Source organism: Peromyscus eremicus, chromosome 2 (genome assembly GCF_949786415.1).
Source record: "Peromyscus eremicus chromosome 2, PerEre_H2_v1, whole genome shotgun sequence".
Classification (NCBI taxonomy): Eukaryota; Metazoa; Chordata; class Mammalia; order Rodentia; family Cricetidae; genus Peromyscus; species Peromyscus eremicus.
In genome coordinates this window covers 54653002-54675488 of record NC_081417.1, presented here as the reverse complement: position 1 = coordinate 54675488, position 22487 = coordinate 54653002, and the positions used below count along the sequence as shown (strand labels likewise).

The 22487-nt window shown below is 46.9% G+C and overlaps 1 protein-coding gene across 1 annotated transcript in view; it reads right to left on the bottom strand.

Annotated features, from left to right (window-relative positions):
- Rragd (Ras related GTP binding D) overlaps positions 1-22487 on the bottom strand; it is a 35651-nt gene that overhangs the window by 2843 nt on the left and 10321 nt on the right. The window contains exons 2-6 of the mRNA XM_059254078.1: positions 15404-15699; positions 7800-7999; positions 6896-7010; positions 4796-4938; positions 1215-1363 (exon numbers count right to left, since the gene is read on the bottom strand). Of these exons, the coding sequence (XP_059110061.1) occupies positions 1215-1363; positions 4796-4938; positions 6896-7010; positions 7800-7999; positions 15404-15699 (903 nt within the window). The remainder of the gene's footprint in view (positions 1-1214; positions 1364-4795; positions 4939-6895; positions 7011-7799; positions 8000-15403; positions 15700-22487) is intronic.

Sequence of the window (22487 nt, the reverse complement as noted above, 5' to 3'; positions counted from 1 at the left end):
ACCACATACAACACACACATACACCACACATATATACTACATATACCACACAAATACACTACATACAACACACATATATACCACATATACCGCACAAATACACCACATACAACACACACATACACCACACATATATACTACATATACCACACGAATACACCACATACAATACATGCATACACTACAGAGAGAGAATATGAACTGGCTTTATTACAGTGAAACCATCCCAACAGTGCAGCCAGTTTTGTTGAGAATGAAGGGATGAAGTAAAGAGAGGGAAAAAAAATCTCAGAAATGTAACACAAGGCTTAGCTCAGATACAAAGTTTCATCTTGTTCCTTATGTTTTCCTTAATTTTGGAACAAGTTTATCATGAGCACTCATGCTCACAGGACAGCAGAAGCTTCAGCAGAAGCTGCAGCAGCAGCAGCAGCAGCAGCAGCAGCAGCAGCAGCAGCGGCTGTAACCACTGCGCTTCCCGGCTCGCCTTTGCGATGTTTAGCTCTGCATTCCGTACCACAGGAGATCAAGCCCAGGCCTCTGAGCAGATGGACAAGCTCTGTGCCACCCACAGCACTGATAGCAGTCGTAAACTACACCCTAGCTACCAGTAAACTACACCCTAGCCAAGCTGGCATCATTGAAAAAAATAAGTTTTTAAAAAAATCAGTTAATTGTTTTACTTAAAATATACACACATACCCCTCACCAACTGAACTTGACCCTTACAAGTCACGTTTAGAGCAGTATTGGTCATTCCTTCACTGTGTGCATCATGACACCATCCCTGCCATTTGAAGAGAGCATGTGAACGCCAAGCAGACAAATGCCATCTACCTCTGTAATCGGGAGAACAACGGTCACATGGTTTACCAAACACCTAGCACTGGGGCCCAGGGACAGGCCCCGTCTGCAACATAGGCGAAGAAACCCTTTCCTGGTGCAACAGCTTGGCAAAGTAACAGCTGAGGCCCATGGAGGATCTGGTTCTGGTTCCACCTTATCCCTCTCGGCTGCACACCGGGGCCAGGCACACCGGGGCCAGGCACACCAGGGCCAGGCAGGGCCAGACGCCAGCTCCATCATGCAGGCTTGCCTCAGGCCAAGGAACTAAAGCCTAGAGGCTTTGCGGGCACGCCGTGTCTACACACACCCACCGGGCAACAGAGGCAGCATGAACCGAGGCCGTCCTTGGAAATCACACCGAAAGTTACCTTTTCTCTCAAAGCTTTCCTCTCTGACAAAGCAAACGAGCGCCAAGAACTTTGTCACCTCTTTTAGATAAAGGACTGTTGTGTTATTCAGCTTTATAATGGCTGTGGACTCCTTGTCATACGGGGCTCCTGCTCCATCTTCTTTGAGACTAAACGGAGACAGAAACCAGAATGTATTTGACCTTCAAGAAAGAAGAACTCCAAATCGCAACCCAGCGACAGACCCCCACACAGAAAACTATCACCCTAATAGGCTGTGTGTGCTTGGAGTGCCTTTGGGTAGAAGACCTCGGCAGCCCAGGCACAGGAGGTGTAGCGGCTCTCGCAGTCACCCTCTTACCAACACAGTGAGTGGGTACTGCGGCAGCTGGGCACCTCTCTAGGTGCCTGAGGAACAGGAGTGGAGGTAGAGGCGAGCCCTCGTGCCTCTGTAGCCAAAGGCATCTTGTTTGTACATACGGGAGAACAGTTAGGCTGCCAGAAGCAAAGGCAAAGACTTCCAAAGAGAGTCCAAACAGACCGGACAGAAAAATGCAGGGCTTGACTTGGGCCAGAGGAAAAACTGCTAGAAAACAGAATTAACAAGCTGTGGATAAGCCGGGCAGTGGTGGCGCAGCCTTTAATCCCAGCTCTTGGGAGGCAGAGGCAGGTGGATCTTTGTGAGTTTGAAGCCAGCCTGGTCTACATAATGAGTTCCAGGACAGTCAGAGCTACACAGGAAACCCTGTCTCAAAAGAAAAAAACAACAACAAAAAAACCCAAAACAAACAAAAAAAAGAGGCTGTGGATGTAGGTCAGTGATAGCACCCTTGTCTAGCATAGGTGAGTCCCTGGGCTTTGGCTTTAAGTTAAGATCTAAGGCAGGCTTCCAACAGGTCAGGCAAGCGCCCTATCACTGAGCTCGAATCCCTGATCCCAAGCTAGTTTATTTTTTATGCTTGTCATAAGTAGGTATTGCTCTTACCACCACAACAAAGTAATACAGCACACAAAATGGAAGAACCAAAAAAATTACAAGAAGAAACTGGTGAAGTTTTGCAACTGAAATGGTTGTACAGTTCACTTTATCATCTACAAGCAAGGAAAACATGTGAAGGTGGAATACGCGTGAGTGTGTGTGTGTGTGTGTGTGTGTGTGTGTGTACACATGCATGTGAGTGTGTATGTTGGTGTGTGTGTTTATGTGTGTGTCGAGCTGCTAACTATGCAGAGCCTCAGCTGAGAAAGTCCTGTGGTGTCTAGTAGGCAGCTGAGAAAGTGCAGTAAGACCTCCTGTCCCCAGGCCACCTGCTTCCTGGGCTGCCCACAAGGGCCCTCGTCTCTACCCACATTCCAGCTCCCACTTTGCTGGTGACTGAGCTGGCTTACAGCTGCTCCAGTAGACTGAGTGTCTTAGGGTGACTACTGCTGTGACGAAACACCATGACCGAACAACTTGGGGAGGAAAGGGTTTATTTGGCTTACACTTCCGTATCATTGACCATCAACGAAAGAAGTCGGGACAGGAACTCAAACAGGGCAGGGACCTGGAAGCAGGAGCTGATGCAGAAGACATAGAGGGGTGTGGCTTACTGGCTCGCTCCCCATGGCTTGCTCAGCCTGCTTTCTTAGAACCTAGGACCACTAGCCCAGGGATGGCGCCCTCACAATGGGCTGGACCCTCCCACATCAATCACTAATTAAGAAAATGCCTTTCAGGCTTGCCTACAGTCAATCTTATGGAGGTATTTTTCTCAAGTGAGGCTCCCTCCTCTCTGCTGACTCCAGCTTGAGTCAAGTTGACATAAAACTAGCAAGCATACTGAGGAAACTCTAGAACCCACAACCCACTGTGATCCAAACCAGTTCTTACTGGATCCTGTGGGTTCTCAGAACACCAGCATTCTACTACAGAAAAGCCATCTCTGGCAAAGCCCAGCTCCCTCTCTCCTCCTGTTTGTTTTAGCTGGTGAAAGTTCCTCTGATTAACATCATTTACCCAAACAACTCGCCACTTACATCTAATTACCGTATGGCACAATAATGAAATGCCTATCATTAACTATGTGCCAGATATTTGTACTGTTCACTGTACCTGATTGCCACAGCAACTGAGACTGTGATCGGACTCACTCAGCTTCCAGGCCTCATTCAAGGTCATCCATTTACTGCTTTAAAATAAGAGACTGCCACAGGGTCCTAACCGTGAGGAAGGTCTACTTGTAAAGCTAGATGTCCTTGTCTGATGCAAAAACAAATTATGGCAAGTACAATGTATCTAGGCTCTATCAGGGCAGGAAGAGTGTGAGCCTTCTAACAGTGTTTTCATTCTCACCGCAGTCTTGGGGGTCAGCATGTCATGTGGACACATGAGCTGACATGTGCATGAATGTATATGCGACAGAGGTAACAGAAAGTCTCACAGGATGGGCAAAGAATTTTCAGATGGTGGAAGACAGGAGTAGCTAAGCCTGAAACTTCTAGAAGCCCACAGAGCAGGCTGAATGTCAGGTGGTGTGAGGCAGAGAACAGCGGGAGGAACCAAGGTCTGAGAGGGCAGCTAGCCACGTGCTGACAACATCAATAACAGCTCGCTTACACTCCAACTGTACAAACGTGCACAGCAGACTCCCAAGCATGGTGATTGTTTCCGTCTTTAGTAATACAACTTTCTCCGCTCTCAAATATTATTTTAAGCATATAGAAAGTTTGAGTTTCTATGATGTTAAAGCCATAATAAAAACTAGTAGATGTCATTTGCCCGGTATTATAATTCTCCACTACCTAGACAATCAAAATCAAATTTTTAAAAATACTGAGGTGGTATTTTCTGTAACAGGATAATGGAAATGTTCTCAACAGCTTGTGGGTCTATTTTACCCCATGGGGTGCACTGGGTGGACAGGTTTTCCAGCATCAGATCATGATCATTTAGACCAGGGTTCAAAGTCTGCTCTTTTCCTGCTGACAGTAGATCAGCTGCTAGAAATTTCACCATTCTAAAGTCCATTTCTGCATTTGTAAAACAATTCCTGCCTCATGGAACAGCTGAGAATTAAATTAGATGTGCAACAAAGTTTTAATCATATAAGGCATTTGCTCAACAATTACCTGTTTTTACTGGCATGTTAAGTGGTCTATTTCTAGATTCCAGTCACTTAAAACAAAAGTACAAAAGTCAAGTGAGTAAATGCAAAGATGTGGCACTTGCCTTTAATCCTAGCACTCGGGAGGCAGAGCCAGGCAGATCTCTGTGAGTTTGAGGCTAGCCAGGGCTACAGAGCGAGATCCAGGACAGGCACCAAAACTACACAGAGAAACTCTGTCTCAAAAAAACAAAAAAAAAAAGCCGGGCATGGTGGCGCACGCCTTTAATCCCAGCACTTGGGAGGCAGAGGCAAGCCAATCTCTGTGAGTTCGAGGCCAGCCTGGTTTACAAAGAGGGTTCCAGGATAGGCTCCAAAGCTACAGAGAAATGCGGTCTCGAAAAACCATAAAAAAAAAAAAAAAAGAATATTTTATTTGGGGAAGGGGAAAGCATAATCAGAATATATTGTCTGAAAAACTTGTTTCAATTACAATAAAAAGAATGTTTGGCTTACCCATAAATACAAGAGATGTCAATCACCACGTCTATCATATCGCAGCAGAGTTCGTAAGTCTGCATGTCCACTGGAGTACTGTCAGTTGCAATATAAATCTTACTGACCACATCAAACAGGAACGCCTTTTCAATTCCAGAATTCTGAGGGGGGAAAAGACATGCTTTAAAGTAACAGCTGCCTTGCTTGCGGATCTTGACCTTGATATCCTCCCTATGCTAATTCCCTGCCAGGTTCCACCCTCCTGAATGCTTAAGGGAAGTTCCTTGTCTGTGTATCCTGAATAATGGGCGTTAACAGCTTAGATGCAAGATTATAAAACATCAGTAGCGGAAATTCTGCCCTCCGGGGTTCTCCCATTGTGTTGTAAGCCTGTATTTAAGACCTCCTCCCCCCTTCAATAAATGACATTCGGCATTTAAAATTAAAAAATAAATATATATATATATATATATATATATATATATATATATATATATATATAATTGAATGAATACTGTGAATGTAATCTATGAATACCACAAATGTGATTAATATCATGAGTGTAATTAATAAATATCACGAGTGTAATTTAAAAAATAAAAAAATATATTGTATGAAAATCTCAAAAAAATAAAAATAAACAGTGTATTAAAACAAAAAAAAAAAAAGAAAGAAAGAAAGAAGCCAAGTTAAGGCTGGGCATTCATAATTAAGAAAAAAAAAAGTAACAGCAAGTTCAGACCGAATCAGGGAAGGGGCGGCGAGGGGAAGGAAGAGCAGCTTGGAGGGTGGGGTGGATTAAAGCACAACACAAGCCTCCGTGAAACTGTCCCAGTGAAGCCTTCTAATCTGTACAGTCAGCAGACAAACAGTTTATAAGAGAGTGATTTCCCTAAAGACTTAAAAAAATTATATGACATCCCAATGCCGTATATAAGTAAGCTAAAACTATTAGGAACTCCTGTTGTACCATTTTATTGCAATTTAAACTTTACTTTTATAATCTTATGATGGATTTGAAAAAAAATGAAAGGCAGAATTAGCCTAAGTTATCCTTGGTGAACCACTTGGACAGTGTTTGCTAACTCTTGGCCTGGCCATTTGTAGGACTCACGGCTCATCACTCACAGAGTGTTAAATCTGTGGATTTTCAAATACAGATTTCATTGGGAGAACCAAGGCGTTTTAAAGAAATTTTCTCTCATTTGTTTATATATTTTTGTTTGGAGGTAGTTAGGACTCGCAACAGCACAGATGTGGAGGTCAGAAGACAACCTTTGGAAGGAACTGGCTCTCTCTTGTTCCGTGTGGTCCGGATTGGACTCTGGTGGTGAGGCTTGGCAACAGGTGCCTTTGCTGTACCAACGTGCTGGCCCCCAAACCAGGATTTCTGCTTCATACCCAAGGTAAGGTTCCGTTAATGCCGATGATTGCCTCACACTTGAATAAGCAATCCAAGCACACCAGGGAAACACACATTTCCAGAGTTAAAAATCTAAAGGTTCTAAAACAAAATGTAGAAGTAGTCTTCAAGAGTGAGTTCACAAGGCCAGCCAGGGCTACATAATGAGACCCTGTCTCAAAAAATAAGTAAGGTAGGCAAACAAAAGAGAAAGACATCACCAAACACACATTCATACACACATTAAATACGAACTGAGGGGTCGGGTGTTGGTGGTGCACATCTTTAATCCCAGCACTCGGGAGGCAGAGGCAGGCGGATCTCTGTAAGTTTGATGCCAGCCTGGTCTACAGAGCGAGATCCAGGACAGCCAGAGATACACAGAGAAACAACAACAACAAAAAAAGAGTGATACTACAGTGGCCCTGAAATGCAGGCAGGTATTACAACTTCTTACTCTACTTTTTTTTAAGATTTATTTATTTATTATGTATACAGCATGTATGGCTGCAGGCCAGAAGAGGGCACCAGATCTCATTACAGGTGGTTGTGAGCCACCATGTGGATGCTGGGAATTGAACTCAGGACCTCTGGAAGAGCAGCCAGTGCTCTTAACCTCTGAGCCATCTCTCCAGCCCCCACAACTTCTTACTCTTGCCATGTGGCTCGGGAATTCTGCAAATGACTTGGGCAGGAGCACACCATCATCTACTTACTGAGATGAAGATATTCAGCAGATTCTCCAGCGTCGGGAGCTGGGGGATCAGTTTCTGGACCACTTTACTGAAGGCTTCAAATATCGAGTGGTCGTAGATGCTTGTCAGATAGAAGCTGAAAGAGAGGGCAGAGTTTCATCAGGCTCCCTGTGACTCTGTCTGCCACTGACGGCAGTAATCTTACGTACAATTGTAACATACACACAAGCGCTAGCCCCCCTCAGAATTCATAATGGCCTTGGTCAAAAACAAGTGTGTCCTAACAGGAAGCCTCTTTCCCTCCCTGGTGCCAGAGCCATGCCCCGTCTGCACTGACCGGCAAGCTTTGGAGTTTGGCTATCCTTATCCATGTGAGCATCCTTACATTCTACAAGAGATTCTGCACTCATCTCCACACAAGCCTGTTGCCCAATCAGTAGCTTTTAAATTACTGATACTGAAGCACGCCATTTTCTTCATCTTCCAATTTGCAAAGTCAATGATTATGCACTGTCCTACCCCACAAAATAAGTGGGAGAAGTTTTCCTCTGAATTCCTATCCTAATGATTTTAAGCCTCATCTGTTCGAGGTTATAAGTACCATCCTACTAGCAGGAACTAGTATTTAGCACCAGTTAGCATGCTGGGTTAGAGTCACAGCTTTTGTTGTGTTTCTCATATGAGACGAGAAGTTTAGCTTTGACAATTTGTTGAATACAAAAGTAAAACAAAACACTATTTTCACCAAAGGTTAGCATTTAGCAAGTGCGAAGCATCTTTGATCCTATCCCAGCACAAAACAGGTAAATAAGTAAATCCACACCATCCATGCAACCCACACCCTGCCAGCCGTGGTGACGGAAACCCAAGCACACTTGCTCCAGCCTTTCTTAGGACCCAGACCCTAAGGGGTGTTGGCTCTTACCTCAGGTGAATTTTTTCTAATCCAGCATCTGCAAGGTCATCATTTGCCCTCTGGTGAATGTCTCTTTGGGTTTCAATTTTGTGATCATCTGACAGACCGTCCACTTTATGAATAAACACCTCGAAGTTGATGTCAGTATTCACTTTGTAGGCCCTGGTCACTGTGAGGTGGAGCCTGGCCAGTGCTTCCATATAGTCATCCTGGAACAAAGTTCATGCCTTCAGCTTTGTTTCCAGAACATTCTATACACACTCATCACCTGGAAACACATAGCTACAATCTCCAAAAATATTTTGCCAAACTCCCAACACCCCTGAGAAAAACAATTCCAGCATCACAGACTTCAAGTATACAAACCTGGGTTTGTGAACACAGAGACGAGAAGCTAAGAAAACGCAGCTGTTTGGGTAGTCACAGTGTAGGTTGTTGGTAATCATAAAGACAGGAGCTGGAATTCCAGGAAAAGAAACTAGACCAACACCTAGGTCTTCCGTGAGATAGGACGCCTCCCAGCTTCCTAAAGCTCTCAAGGACTGATGGAGACTACAGATGGAGACACGATCAGGCTAGGTAGGAGGATGGGAAGGAGTTTAATACTAATCCAGAGAAGTCAGCAAATCACCACCTGCAGCCCTCCTGCCGGCTTTTGTGACTAAGTCACATGGGAAGTCAGCTGAGACATACCTGCCTGTCTCCATGATCTCTAGGATTGCTCAGTGGTACAATGCAGAGGTGTGGAGACTTCCCCCAAAGCACAGCTGTGGTTGCCTGAGGCTGGGCACTGAGGGGACAGGAATGAAAAGGCCCCGGGGAACCCAGAGGGTGGAAAGATCCTATGTCTTCAATGTGGGCTGGTTACATGGGAGGTATATTTGTAACCTCTTAAAGTATGTCCTTGAAAGGAGTGCATTCAAACATGTTACCACTTACATCTTTAACTAAGGAGAAAGCCCACTTTAAGCGGCAGGACTGTGAGCAAAGTTACCCAATATTCAAAGAAAATACTAAAATATGCTAAACAACCCTGTCCAATGTATAAAACTAATTACACTAACAGACTTTATTTTGTTTTGTTTTTTTGAGACAGGGTCTTTCTACATAGGCCTGGCTGTCCTGGAACTATGTAGACCAGGCTGGCCTCAAACTCACAAGAGAGCTGCCTGCCTCTTTGCTTCCCAAGTGCTGGCATTAAAGGTGTACCACCACACCCGGCTCACACTAGCAGATGAAATAGTATAGAGCCTTAATGATTGAAAACGAGACACTGGAGGGCCTGGAGAGAGGCTGGGCAGTGAGAGCATATACTGCTCTCACAGACGACTCAGGTTCAGTTCCCAGGTCCACATGGGGAGGCTCATCATACCTGTAACTTCAGAAGCAGGGGACCTGACACCCTCTTCTGGCCCTCATGTGCACACACACACACACACACACACACACACAGAGACATACATACAATTAAAAATAAGTAAATCAATGAGAGCCTGGTAGGGTAATTCAGGTGGCAGTGTGCACCTTCCCTAAAAGACCCTAAAAACTAAACATGACAGGGAAAGGAAGGAAATGTGGGGTCCAGTGGTACAAGCCTTGCAACCCTAGCTGTCCAGCCGGGCAAGGTAGGAGATCACAAGTTTGAGGCCAGCTTGGTCAGTTTAGTGAGCTCTTACCTCAAAACAAAAATTGTAAAGGCTCAAGAGTGTGGCCCTGTGGCAGAGCACTCGCCTAGCACACACAGACTCTGGGTTCACCACAAGTACCGTAATCACTACAACAGAGGATTACAGATGCCTAACTATTATGTTCTTTTCTCTTTCGTGTGTGTGTGTGTGTGTGTGTGTGTGTGTGTGTGTGTGTGTGCAATGTTTGCACATATATGCGTGCATGTGTGTACCCACCCTTGCTCTATCACTCCATCTGATTCTGTGACAAGGTCTCTCATCGAGTCTGGAGCTACGCTGACCGTTAGCAAGCCCCAGTGACCTTCCTGTCTCTGCTCTGCCCTACAGCGCTGGGCTTCCTAGCTTGTGTGGCACCTGGGGCTTTTTTTGTACCAAAGCTGGGATTTGAACTAGATCCTCAGGCGCTCAGGCTTGCACAGCAAGCCCTCTTACTTGCTGAGCCATAGCTCCAGCACCCCATTCTGTTTGCTCTTGCCATCTATGACAACACTAAGGAAAAGACACTCTAACTTCTCCTCTGCTGTTCGCTCTAGGAGTTGTACGGCAGGCCCTCGTCGCTCCCACTCCCACAGTGACCAGGAACGCCAGGTCCACAGGAGTGGGCGGAACAGCTACAGGAGATGTGGTAGACTCCGAGTTCTCTGCAGAGCAGGCGTCAAGCATTTAGTTCATGGGAAATCACTTGGGCTTCCTTCTTCTTTCCTTCACAAGGTTCTGTGAAAACACCTTTTCTTTCTAGAAACTGTGACTGTGAGGTATTCTGGGGAAACAATATGTGGTTTCAGACCACACATGCCCTGCTTAGACATGAGAAAGGAGGGGGCGGGAGGCAGCAGGATGGCTCAGTGAGTAAAGGCACACCACCTGCAAGCCTGATGGCCGGAGCTGGAGCTCTGGAACATGTGGAAAGGCAAAAGGAGGGAACTCTGCAAAGTTACACACACATCACACACACAACTTAAAAAACAAACCTTAAATCAGGCGTGCTGGCTCACGCCTTTAATTCCAGCACTCGGGAGGCAGAGCCAGGCGGATCTCTGTGAGTTCGAGGCCAGCCTGGGCTACCAAGTGAGTTCCAGGAAAGGCACAAAGCTACACAGAGAAACCCTGTCTCGAAAAACCAAAACAAAACAAAACAAAACAAAACAAAACAAAAAAAACCTTAAATCAGGCGTGGTAGCTCACACCTTTAATTCCAGCATTTCGAAGACAGAGGCAGGTCAATCTATGAGTTAGAGGCCAGCCTGGTCTACATAGTGAGTTCCAGACCAGCCAGGGCTACACAGTGAGATGCTGTCTCAAAAAAACAAACAAACAAACAAAAAACGTAGCCAGTTGTGGTGGTGCACATATTTAATCTCAGCACCTGGGAGGCAGAGGCAGGAGGATCTCTGTGAACCTGAGGCCACCCTGGGCTACAGAGAGAGCTCCAGGCCACCCAGAGCTTAGTGAGATGTCTCAAAAACAACTGTCAAAAAGAAAAAAAAAGCTTGATAATGCTTATTTTCAACAGGAAGGGAGGAGGGCGGGTGTGTGGGGGGGGCTCCTGGAAGTCAGGGTTTCCTCTCCCCATCCCAAGAACGTCGGGTAAGATCCCTGCAAACACTTTTTACACACTGCTGCCACCCGATGAGTATTAGGTCCGGAAACCACTTAGTTAATCTATAATTTTTTTGTTTTTTAATGTGTGTGAGACATGCTGGAAGGTTTGTCTGTGCACCACATGCATTAAGTGCCCTCAGTATCCAGAAGAGGGCACTGGATTCCCTGGAACTGGAGTTGCAGAGGGTTGGGAGCCACTGTGTGGGTGCAAAGAATCAAAGCTGGGTCTTCTGCAAGAGTAGCAAACGCTCTTAACCGCTGAGCCATCTCTCAAGCCTCTTAATTATTAATTTTAGTAAGAGCACTCAATGCTTTTTCCTTTGCGTGTGTGTGGCCGGAGGTCAAACTCAGGGTATTAGGTACAGCAGGCTAGTGCTCTGGGCAACACTCTCGACCCACCCAATCATTTTCACATTTATTTATCGGTTTGTTTGTTTGGGTGTATGTGTGTGCATACACATGGGTGTAGAGGCCAGAGGGCAACTTGCAGGAGTCAATTCTCTCTTTCCACCATGTGGATCTTGGGGATCAAACTCATACAGTCAGACTTGACAGTGAGCATCTTTTCCCAGTGAGCCAGTTCACCAGCCCCTCACCTAGTGATTTTAGTAAGTGTTACTTGAGTCTGGGTATGGTGTTGCCATGACTTTAACCCCAGCAATTGGGAGGCAGAGGCAGGCAGCTCTCTCTGAGTTTGAGGCCAGCCTGGGCTACACAGTGAGTATCAGGACAGCCTGGGCTATGTAAAGAGACCTTGTTGGGGGGGGGGAGTGAGGAAGGGGGACAAGATGCTCATGCCTGTAATCCCAGCATTCCCTAAGGTAGGAAGGCTGCTGTGAATTCAAGTCCAGCTTGAGCAACAGTTAAGACCTTGTCTCAAAGAAAGAAAAGGTATGAAAAAAGGAAAAAGGGAGAGAAGGAGGAAGAGAGAAGAGAGGAGGAGGGAAGATCTTTCTCAAACATTATTAGATTTTCCTGTGACCTGCAGTAAATTAACGCCCCCCCCCCACACACACACACACAACAAGAAACACAATTACTAACCTAACTGAAAAGCCTGCTTTATGTTTAAATAAAATTGCCTAGCTAAAAATAAGCAACTTTGAGCTGGAGAGAGTGTGGTGGTCAAGAGCATTTGCTTGTCCAGCAGAGGACCAGAGTCCAGTTCCCAGGACCTAAGGGACCTGTGGGGCAGCTCACAACCACCTATAATGCTGCTTCCAGGAGAGCAGACACCTCCTTCTCTGTAAGAACCTGCACTCATGTGCACGGACCCACACCCTGGGACACATGTACACATGCAGACCCACATACTGGGACACACACACACACAGGTACACACACAGACCCACACAACGGGACACACACATGTGCACATGCAGACCACACCCTGGGACACACGTACACATGAAGACCCACATACCAGGACACACACACACATGCAGACCTCCACACTGGGACATATGTACACACACAGACCCACACCCTGGGACACACGTACACATGCAGAACCACACACCGGGACACACATATGTGCACTCACGGACCCACACTTTGGGACACACGTATACATGCAGACCCATACACTGAGACACCACACAGGTACACATGCAGACCCACACACCAGGACACACATACACATGCAGACCCACACACCGGGACACAAACAAGTACACACACAGACCCACGCACTGGGACATATGTACCCCTGATTAAAAATAAAATGAACAATGAAAAGTAAAAATGAGTAAATATACCTATTTGTGGCTAACTTACAGCCATATCATAAATGCCTTATTCAGATCTGCATTGGAGCTGCTACACAGCACAGTATGGTAACTGAGTATTTACCAAGCCATCGTCCGAAATGATCTGTAGCTCTGGTTGGAATGCGCTTACTCATGGGCAGCCACTTAAACAGCTACAAAAACACATGGGCTGACTCCAGGGAAGAGAGTTCCCTGCCCTGTACTGTGCATGCACTCGCCACTCCTGGGCCCCAAGCACCTTGATTTACAGTGCTGGCAGACAGACAGGGAGACAGGCCAGAAAACAGGTCAGTACAAGTTGGAGTACCAGAAGAGCAGCTCCCGACAGCCCAGGCATGTGAAGGGTCTACGCACAAGCTGTGGGGGGGAGCTGATGAACCCACCACGGGTCTGGCATTGGATTTCAGTCTCTCCTTCTACAGACCTCCCGCTGAAGAAACTCAGAGCTGGTCACACAGTGCAGCCTCCTGGAACAAGGGTTTGCTAAAGATGCGCCTGGAAGGCTGACCGGACGGGATGGCAGGGGCACTTTATTTCAGGGAACTCCCTGACCCTCACTCTAGACTGGATTTGGCAATTCCCTAGAGAACCGCTCCCTTTAGGCCTGGGAAAGCCTGAAGCTGGCACCACAGTCTCAGACACCCTCTAAGGTCCCAACCCCACACACCCTCCCCAGCACTGGCCAGCCTGGTCTCCTTCCTCCTCTTCTCACTGAGCCCCGTGGCAAGGCCCCAGTTGGAGAGGATGGCCAATGGCTGGGGAACGGGGCTCCTCACCAGTCAAGGGCTGCCTACTCTTCACTTACAACCAAATTGAAGGAGGACTACACAGAACTGTTAATAAACTACTAAAAATAATTTTTATGACAGAAAATCAGATCATGTAGGAGACACAATCTGGAAGGATTTAAAATTCTTGTGCAAAATGTTATGACAAAACTCACTCTGTATCCCCAACTCATCCATATGAACACATTTCTCGGTACTCACAGCTATAGGAGCAGAGAAGGAAAGCAGAACTGCAGATTCAAACACAGATGTGAACTGTGGAAAAATCAATCAAATATCCATCTTCCTACGAGATACCTACCTCACATTTTAACAGTCATCTACAAAATACATACAAGAGTTATAGTAATCAAGTATACACTGCTAAGAATAATTTGATTCAAGGGCTGGAGAGATGACTTAGTGGTTAGGAGCACTGGTTGCTCTCGCAGAGGACCCAGGTTCAATTCCCAGCACCCACACGGCAGCTCTCAACTGTCTATAACTCCAGTTCCGGGAAATCCGACACCTTCTTCAGGCTTCTGAAGGCACCAGGTATACAGGTTGTTCACAGACATACACACAGGTAAAACACCCATACAGATAAAATAATAAATTTAAGGGGCTAGAGAGATGGCTCAGAGGTTAAGAGCACTGGCTGTTCTTCCACAGGTCCTGAGTTCAATTCCCAGCACCCACATGGTGGCTCACAACCATCGATGAGATCTGGTGTCCTCTTCTGGCATGCGGACATACATGCAGGCAGAACACTGTATACATAATAAACAAATAAATCTTTAAAAAATAATAATAATTTAAAATAATACTTTGATTCAGAAGAAAATTTTCACTTAGAATTCTATCTACTTTGAAAATAAATACTGTAATATGTAGCCTTCAAACAAACGTTTATTGCAGAGAACCTGTCATCATTCCACACGTCTTCTGGGATCTGCCCTACATCTATGAGGTTTCCCAGGTGTCTTAGTTTCTATTGCTGTGAAGAGACACCATGACCACGGCAACTCTTATAAAGGAAATCATTTAAATGGGGCTGGCTTACAGTTCAGAGGTTCAGTCCATTATCATCGTGGTGGGACATGGAGACGTGCAGGCAGACATGGTGCTGGAGAAGGAGCTGTGAGTTCTACATCTTGATATGCAGGCCAATGGGAAGTAGTCTGAGATACTGGGTGTGGCTTGAGCATATGACACCTCAAAGCCTGCCTCTACAGTGACACACTTCCTCCAACAAAGCCACACTTACCTCAACAAAGCCACACCTCCCAATAGTGCCATTCCCTATGAGCTTATGGGCGGCCAGTCACATCCAAACTACCACATCAGGTTATGATCTTATGGGTTAAGGGAGTTTGCGCTATGACTGGACAGGGAACCTTTTCTGCTGCAGAGTCTGAGGGCTCTGAGAAATCCTTGTCTGACGGAAGGACCTATTGCAGATTTGAAAACCTAAACCACTGGGCCCAGGATCACTCAGCTGGTAAAGGTGCTTGGCTCAGACCTGACAACCTAAGCTTGATCCTCTGACCCCACAAGGTGTGGGAGAGAAGACTCTGAAGAGATGCCCTCTGATCTCTCTTACACACACACACACACACACACACACACACACACACACACACGAGCTATGGTGAATGAAAGCTTGCACACACATTTGTATGTGCATCACACACACACACACACACACACACTTTTACAAGAACAAAAACCACTGCAAATGGCTGTGGGGAGGTAGGCAGGTGCTGCCGTGGTGAGGCTCTGTGTACCTGGGAGTCGATGACGAAGATCAGCGCTCCGGTTCCCCGGAAGATCATCTCATAGTCGAAGGTCGGGTCGAAAAAGTCAATCTGCCCCGGGAAGTCCCAGATCTGGAAATTGACAAAGGAGCTGTTGGACACGTCCTCCCTGCAGATCTTGTTGGTGCTCTCCAGGAACAGGGTCTCGCTCGGGGACATCTTGTGAAAGACGACTTTCTGTATGGACGACTTGCCGCTCCTTCTGAGACCCATGAGCAGGATTCTGGGCTTCACCTCCGTGCTGAAGGGGTCACTGAAGTCCAGAACTGGAGAAACCACAGAAAAGGACGGGGTGAGTCCTTCACAGCAGCTAACGGGGAGTTTCACCTCCACCTCAGATGGTCCGTCACTCAGATGCTGCTTTTCCAGTGTCACCTCTGCCATTCGTGAGGGGGGCAGCGTGGGGACAGAAGAACCCTGAAAACTGCCCCAACTTCCTCACACATCCCCGAAGGGCAGAGTCCCAGTGTATGGCTCAGCATCCCAAGCAGGGACGCTGGAATACAAAAAGCAAAGGCTTCCTGGAGCTCACTGCCTGAAAGAGAACTCAGGTATCTAGCCACACCCTCCTCTACATGGCCGTCAGTCTCTAGACTCTTGGTAACCCTCTCCTGGCTGGAGCCCTTGTGGGTCTCACAGCCTAGAACACAGGCACAGGCCAGGGACCTCCGACTCGGACTTGAGAGAGCACAAGAGACTCAGACCTCTCTCCAGGACTGTCCACGTTGGCTTCCGTCATCTGGTAAGATGACCACGGACAACCACTAACGTTTAAACTAAATGAGGCTGGAGAGAGGGCTCTGTGGCCGCTCCTACAGAACTGGAGTTTGGTCCCAGCACTCCAGTCAGGCCGCTCCCTGCGCCAGCTCCAGGTGATCCAACCTTCTCCAGACTCTGTAGGAACCACACTCTTGTGCATGAACCCTCACTCAGACACACATATGTATGCCTAATTTAAAAAATAAAAACAAAATCATCCTTAAAAAATAAGAATCAGCTTTAAAAATCTGTAATCAATGACGATAATAAACAGGTCTCAGGTCTGTTATGATCGTTAAATGAAATCAAGGACCTAAATTAATTAAGACACAAGCAGGTGTGGTGGTACACGCCTATAATTCCAACACCTGGGAGGCCAAGTCAGGAGGATGACGAGATCTAGGCCAGTTCGAGCTACAAGGCATGAAGACTCAATCAGCCAAGGATCTGGGCCAACTGGTCATCGACATGCAAAGACCCTTACCTGAGACTGAACACAGGTTAACTCAAAATGGACCAAACACCTCAACCTAGGAGCTAAAACTAAGCTCTTAGGAAGAAACATAGACAGACATCTTAGAGATCTTAGATTAGGCACCTTTGATCTCAGCACTCAGGAGGCAGAGACAGGCAGATTTACGTGAGCTCAAGGCCAGCCAAAATTACATAGAGAGTCCTCTGTCTGTCTGTCTCTACTTTTCAGCTTCTCCAATTGCTGAATTGGTAACAAACACCAAACACTTGAATGTTTACCTATGGACTTGAAGACTTTGTTTTTTGTTTTTTTTTGAGCAGAGTCTCACTATGTAGCCCCGGTTGTCCTGGAACTCACTATGCAGACCCAGTTGGCCTCAAACTCACAGATACTATGTACAGGATTCAAAGTACATCTCTATTTAAGAATTATTTAATTACATTTCTTCATGGTGGGGAGGGGGACATGGCATGCCTGGAGGTCAGAGGATAATCTGAGCCTGTTCCCTCCTCCTTCCATGTGGGCCCAGGAGGCAAATTCCACCTTAAGCATCAGCTTACCCCCTCCACACACCTTGTTCCCACCATGCCCCTCCCCCACACCATGGCTGCACAGTTGTCCCCGTCCCGCCGTCCGTCCCGTTGTCCGTGTCGTCGCCGCCGCCGCCCCCCCCCCCCCCCCCCCCCCCCGTTCAACAACCAGCTTCCATACATGATGCAAGTTGTAATCTAGGGGAGGAAATACATCTAAAAGGCATAGGCATTAGTTTCCTTCCTCATCCCTGATCTTGCTCTCACAGGACTGCCATGACAAGTCTGCCTCAGGAAATCAGAGCAAACAGGACTTAGGTCACATGTTAGTGCCTTCCCAAACTGAATTCCTAAAACCAGAAGAAGAGTATACATTCTAGATAGTAGTCAAACCCAAACCCAGAACTCAGTTATGAGAAGCCCCTAAGCAATACAAGCACAGATGGGAGAGGAGCCCACAGGCCTGGGAAACCGGGGTGTAGTCGTTCTTACTGCAGCTCATGGGAACCGTCTGAGGCAGAACCTGCCATCTCTCTTCCAGACATTCCCTCAAATGGCGAACATGTGAGAAATGTTCCGATTGAGATGCTGACTGCAGAAGAGCATGCAGGCTCGAAGGATGGGAGCATCAAGCTCACGACAGAATCAGAGCAGAGCCCCCAGTTACAAAGATGGAATCTAAAGAAAAGAACGATCATCTCAGAGCATGCGCAATCCAGGGAAAGGGACATGGAGGTTCTGGAAATAAACATACTGTGGGGACAAGGCAGACAGGATGAAAGGTGGACTCAACCCAGACAAGGAGGGGAAGGAAGAACTGGTAAAGAGGGAGAAAGCGCCTCCTTTAATCTCAGCACTCAGGAGGCAGAGGCAGGCAAATCTCCGAGTTCGAGGCCAGCCTGGTCTACAGAGCAAGTTTCAGAGCCAGAGCTACACAGAGAAACCCTGTCTCGAAAAACCAAAGGGGAGAGAGAGAGACAGAGAGAGAGAGAGAGAGAGAGAGAGAGAGAGAGAGAGAGAGAGAGAGAGGAAGAATGCCCTGTGTGGTGTAAAGTGGCATCAGGAGTAAGACTCAGAAGTCCTGCTATCTACCAAAGAAGTCCCCAAAAGGGCAGAGCACAGCCACCTGTGCCTACAAGCCCAGTGCTCAGGAGGCCAGTTTAAGGCCATTTGGGACAATATGAGGCCCTGCCTCAGAGAAACAAAAAGCAGCAGGGGTTGGGCTTGCTGTTCAGTGGTAGAGCACCTGCCTTGCATAGAGAGCCCCCACCTCCGTTCAACCCCCAGCAATGAAGACAGCAGAGCAGGACTAGTCCTGCAGCAAAGCAAGACAGCAGAGCAGGACAATCCCCCAGCAATGAAGACAGCAGAGCAGAGTAGTCAGCAGGACTGAACAGCGCAATGAGCCCTCCCCAAGTGCAGAGAAAGACAAAGTAAAGAGATCCACTAAATAGAAATGTAAACCACTGAGAACAACAAAATCCTTAAAACTATCAGGAGGGGCTGGAGGGGTGCCTCAGTGGTTAAGAGCACTGACTGCTCTTGAAGAAGACACAGGTTCAATTCCCAGCACCCACATGGCTCATTACTGTCTGTAACTCCAGTTTCCAGGGCAACTGACACCATCTTTAGGCCTCTGTGGGCACCAGGCACACATATAATACACAGATATCCATGCAGATAAACCACTAATGCACATCAACAAAATTAAATCTTAAGAAAAATGAAAGCATATGTCCATCCCAAACTTGTACAATGGGCTAGAGAGATGGCTTGGCAGTTAAGAGTGCATACTACGCACACACATATGCATGCACTCTCTTAAAAAAACTTTCACAAAAAAGCACATCTGGGCCGGGTGTTGGTGGTGCACGCCTTTAGTCCCAGCACTCAGGAGGCAGATGCAGGAAGATCTCTGTGAGTTTGAGGCGAAACTTGTCTACATAGAGAGCTCCAGGACAGCCAGGACTATGCAGAGAAGCCCTGTCTTGAAAACAAAACAACCTCATCCCTACTATCCCTATTTTATCCGCAATACTCAAAAACTGAGAACAATTCAAATGTCTACCAACAGGTAAATGGATAAGCAAATTATAGCATATCCTAGCAATACAAAGAATTAAGCAGTGACTGGTGCTTGCTAGTATGCACAAAGTTCCAAGCTGGATTGTCGGAACAGGAAGAGAGGCAAGGAGGAAGTCGTTGGTGCTCACTGATGAACTGCAGAAAAGGATCCAGTTCTATTTTTTCCTGACATTCTGAAACAATGTAAACTAACATACAATGGCACACAAGACCTCAGTGGCTGCCTGGGGACAGGAGCAGGGGTGGAAGAGACCCCAAGGGGGATAGGGCGACTTTGCAGTGGACATGGTGGATGGATATTTCCTTTACACTGTGGTGCTTTCAAAACCATATCAAATGTGTACTTATTTTTGCAAATTGTACTTTAATACAAGCTATTTTAAAAAAGAAATCCCAAGGAAAAGAAATTGAATGAGCTCTGGTTGCTCTTATTTCTACCTCCCAAACAACAAGTGTTAGATGGCAGCAATGCCCCGGGGCCAGCCTAGGGAGAAGTGCTGGGGATCGAACTCAGGTCATCAGGCCTGGCAGCAAACACCTTTATCTGTCCACTGGCCCCATCTACTGATCATTTTCTTCCTGAATACAACTTTGTTCAATAAACACACAAACAAAAAGTCACCAGAATTACATACAATGCCCACACGTTGTAAGTCTTTCTGACCAGGGAATGTTGCGGGTGTAGCCTTCAGCTGAGTCTGTAAATCCAGGCTGGAGTGTCCCCTCTCAGGGGCTGGGGGGTGGTAAAGGAACCTTGGTGAAGAGGGAGGTGTGCGGGTGAAGTCAGGCAAGTGAAACAAGATGTGCAGCTGCTACTGCACATGGAGCTGGATGTGTTTTCCTGCCTGCCGGGGTCCAGCACACGCTAACTCCGGTGGGGAATGGCAGCCGGGTCAGCAAGATGCCATCAGCAGGGACTGGGGGTCCCTGGAGGCCTGTGATGCAGTTCTTCACTTCAGTTAGGTGTCTAACCACTGCTTTGCCGCTGCTGCGAACCCTCCCCAGCTGCTGACAAGTACCCAAGGGATCTGGGTAAGGGGTCTGCCCGGATCACAAGGCTGGATGTGGCAGTACACTCAGCAGAGCCTCCACCACATTAAAACTAGACCGTTCCGCCGGGCGTTGGTGGCGCACGCCTTTAATCGCAGCACTCAGGAGGCAGAGCCAGGCGGATCTCTGTGAGTTTGAGGCCAGCCTGGGCTACCAAGTGAGTTCCAGGAAAAGGCGCAAAGCTACACAGAGAAACCCTGTCTCGAAAAACCAAAAAAAAAAACTAGACCGTTCCTTACCATGTCCTACAGGATGGCTTCATGTCAACCATGAAGGATTGCTGGTTGTTCAGTGGAAGAGTCACGAGCCACGGTTACCAGAGTTAGAATGGGCTTTATTAGAGAGAAGAGGGAATAGGAGAGAAGCAGCCAGGCCTGGCAGAAAGAGAGGTGTAGAGAGACAGAGACAGAGAGACAAAGAGACAGGGGAACATGGCGCCACCTTATAAAGGCCAGGACGCATCTGTGCACACGAGCCCACGCGCAGAGATCACGCACGTCTGCGTAACTGTGCAACTACACAACCACGTAACCATGGGGCGTGGGTCACGCAGGACGTATGACCCGGAAACGACTAGGCGGAGATGACTAAGTGTCCCGCCCGACATGCACAACCATGGGGTGTAGTTGGAATTCCTATCAAACCATACGATCTTCTAACATCCAAGACTCTATACTCATGATTTATAACAGGACACATCGGTCACTGTTTTAAAAAAAAAAAAAATCAATAAAACAATGGCAACAACACAAATAACAAATAAAATTCTTTAAAAGAAGAAACCAGCAAACAGAGTATATTATGTATAGAATAAGCACTACTAAGTGAAACTCGGGTTTATTTACATGTATGTGCTGGCTCCTGATGAAAATGTTTTATTATTGTGAGTCACCATTGAAAAATAAATTAATACACCATTGCTGAAGATATGAAAGTACTGCTGACAAGTCCACCCCACCAGTCCTCTCACCCACCTTCTCCTCCTCCTTCTCCTTCACAGTTCTTATTTAACCTATTCATAATCATAAACTTAACTCTGCAGTCCATGTAGACTTGGAGGGCAATGAGGAAAATGTGGAACCCACAGATCTTCAGTGAGAGCAGGGTTACAGGGTATTGAGAGCAGATGGGGCGGGGGTGCTCTCCTGTGCTACCGAAGGAGGAGTCCGACTTGTCCACAGTCAGCAATGGTGATCTCCTTGCTGGTCCTATCATTCCTGGACCAAAACACTCCGAGGTTTCCACGATGCCCACGCCTTCTTCCCCTTTCCCTAAGACCACGCTGGCCACCCAGCTACTCAGTCTTAGCAGTGCAGATGTGTGGTGATATACTGTGTACCCTAATAAAATTTGCCTGAAGATCAGAGGACAGAGCAAGCCACTAGTATGGTGATATTTTATTTGTGCTGAAATGTGATTTTATTTGTATGTTAATAAATAAAGTTGCCTGGGGATCAGAGCTAAAAGCAAGCCATAGCAGAAGTCTGTCGATGGTGGCACAGGCTCTTAATCCGATCACATGGCAGGCAGAGTCTCTGCGTAGTCAAGGACACAGCCAAACGGTGACCCTAACCTTTAATCCCAGTATGAACCATAGAGACCTGGAGGTCTGTATAGACAGGCAGTGATGAGGAAATCATGTGGTTGGGTTTAGAGCCAATGAGAAGGTAGAACAGAAAGGCAATAAAAAGACAGGTCACACAGGAGAATGTCTATATCTCTCAGGGGAAGGACGGCAGTGAGTGGCAGGCTAAAGGCTATTCGCTAGTGCTCTGATCTCTTGGGCTTTTAACTCTGTATTTGGCTTTGTGTTTCTTATTTAATAAGACCGTTTAGAATTTCGTCTACACACTAGATTAAACATAGATGCCAGGCAGTGGTGGCACACACCTTTAATCCTAGCACTGGGGAGGCAGCTCTGTGAGTTCAAAGCCACCTTGGACTACATGAGATGATTCAGTCTAGGAGAGAAACAGCCAGGCAGTGGTGGCACACACCTTTAACCCCAGTACTTGGGAGTCACACGCCTTTGATGCCAGCTCTAGGAAGGAAGTGAAATCGCTGTGAGGAAAAAGGTACATAGGGCGTCAGGAGACAGGAACTAAAGCCTTTTTAGCAGAAGCCCTTTTTGTTTGAGGAGCCCTTTTGGCTAAGG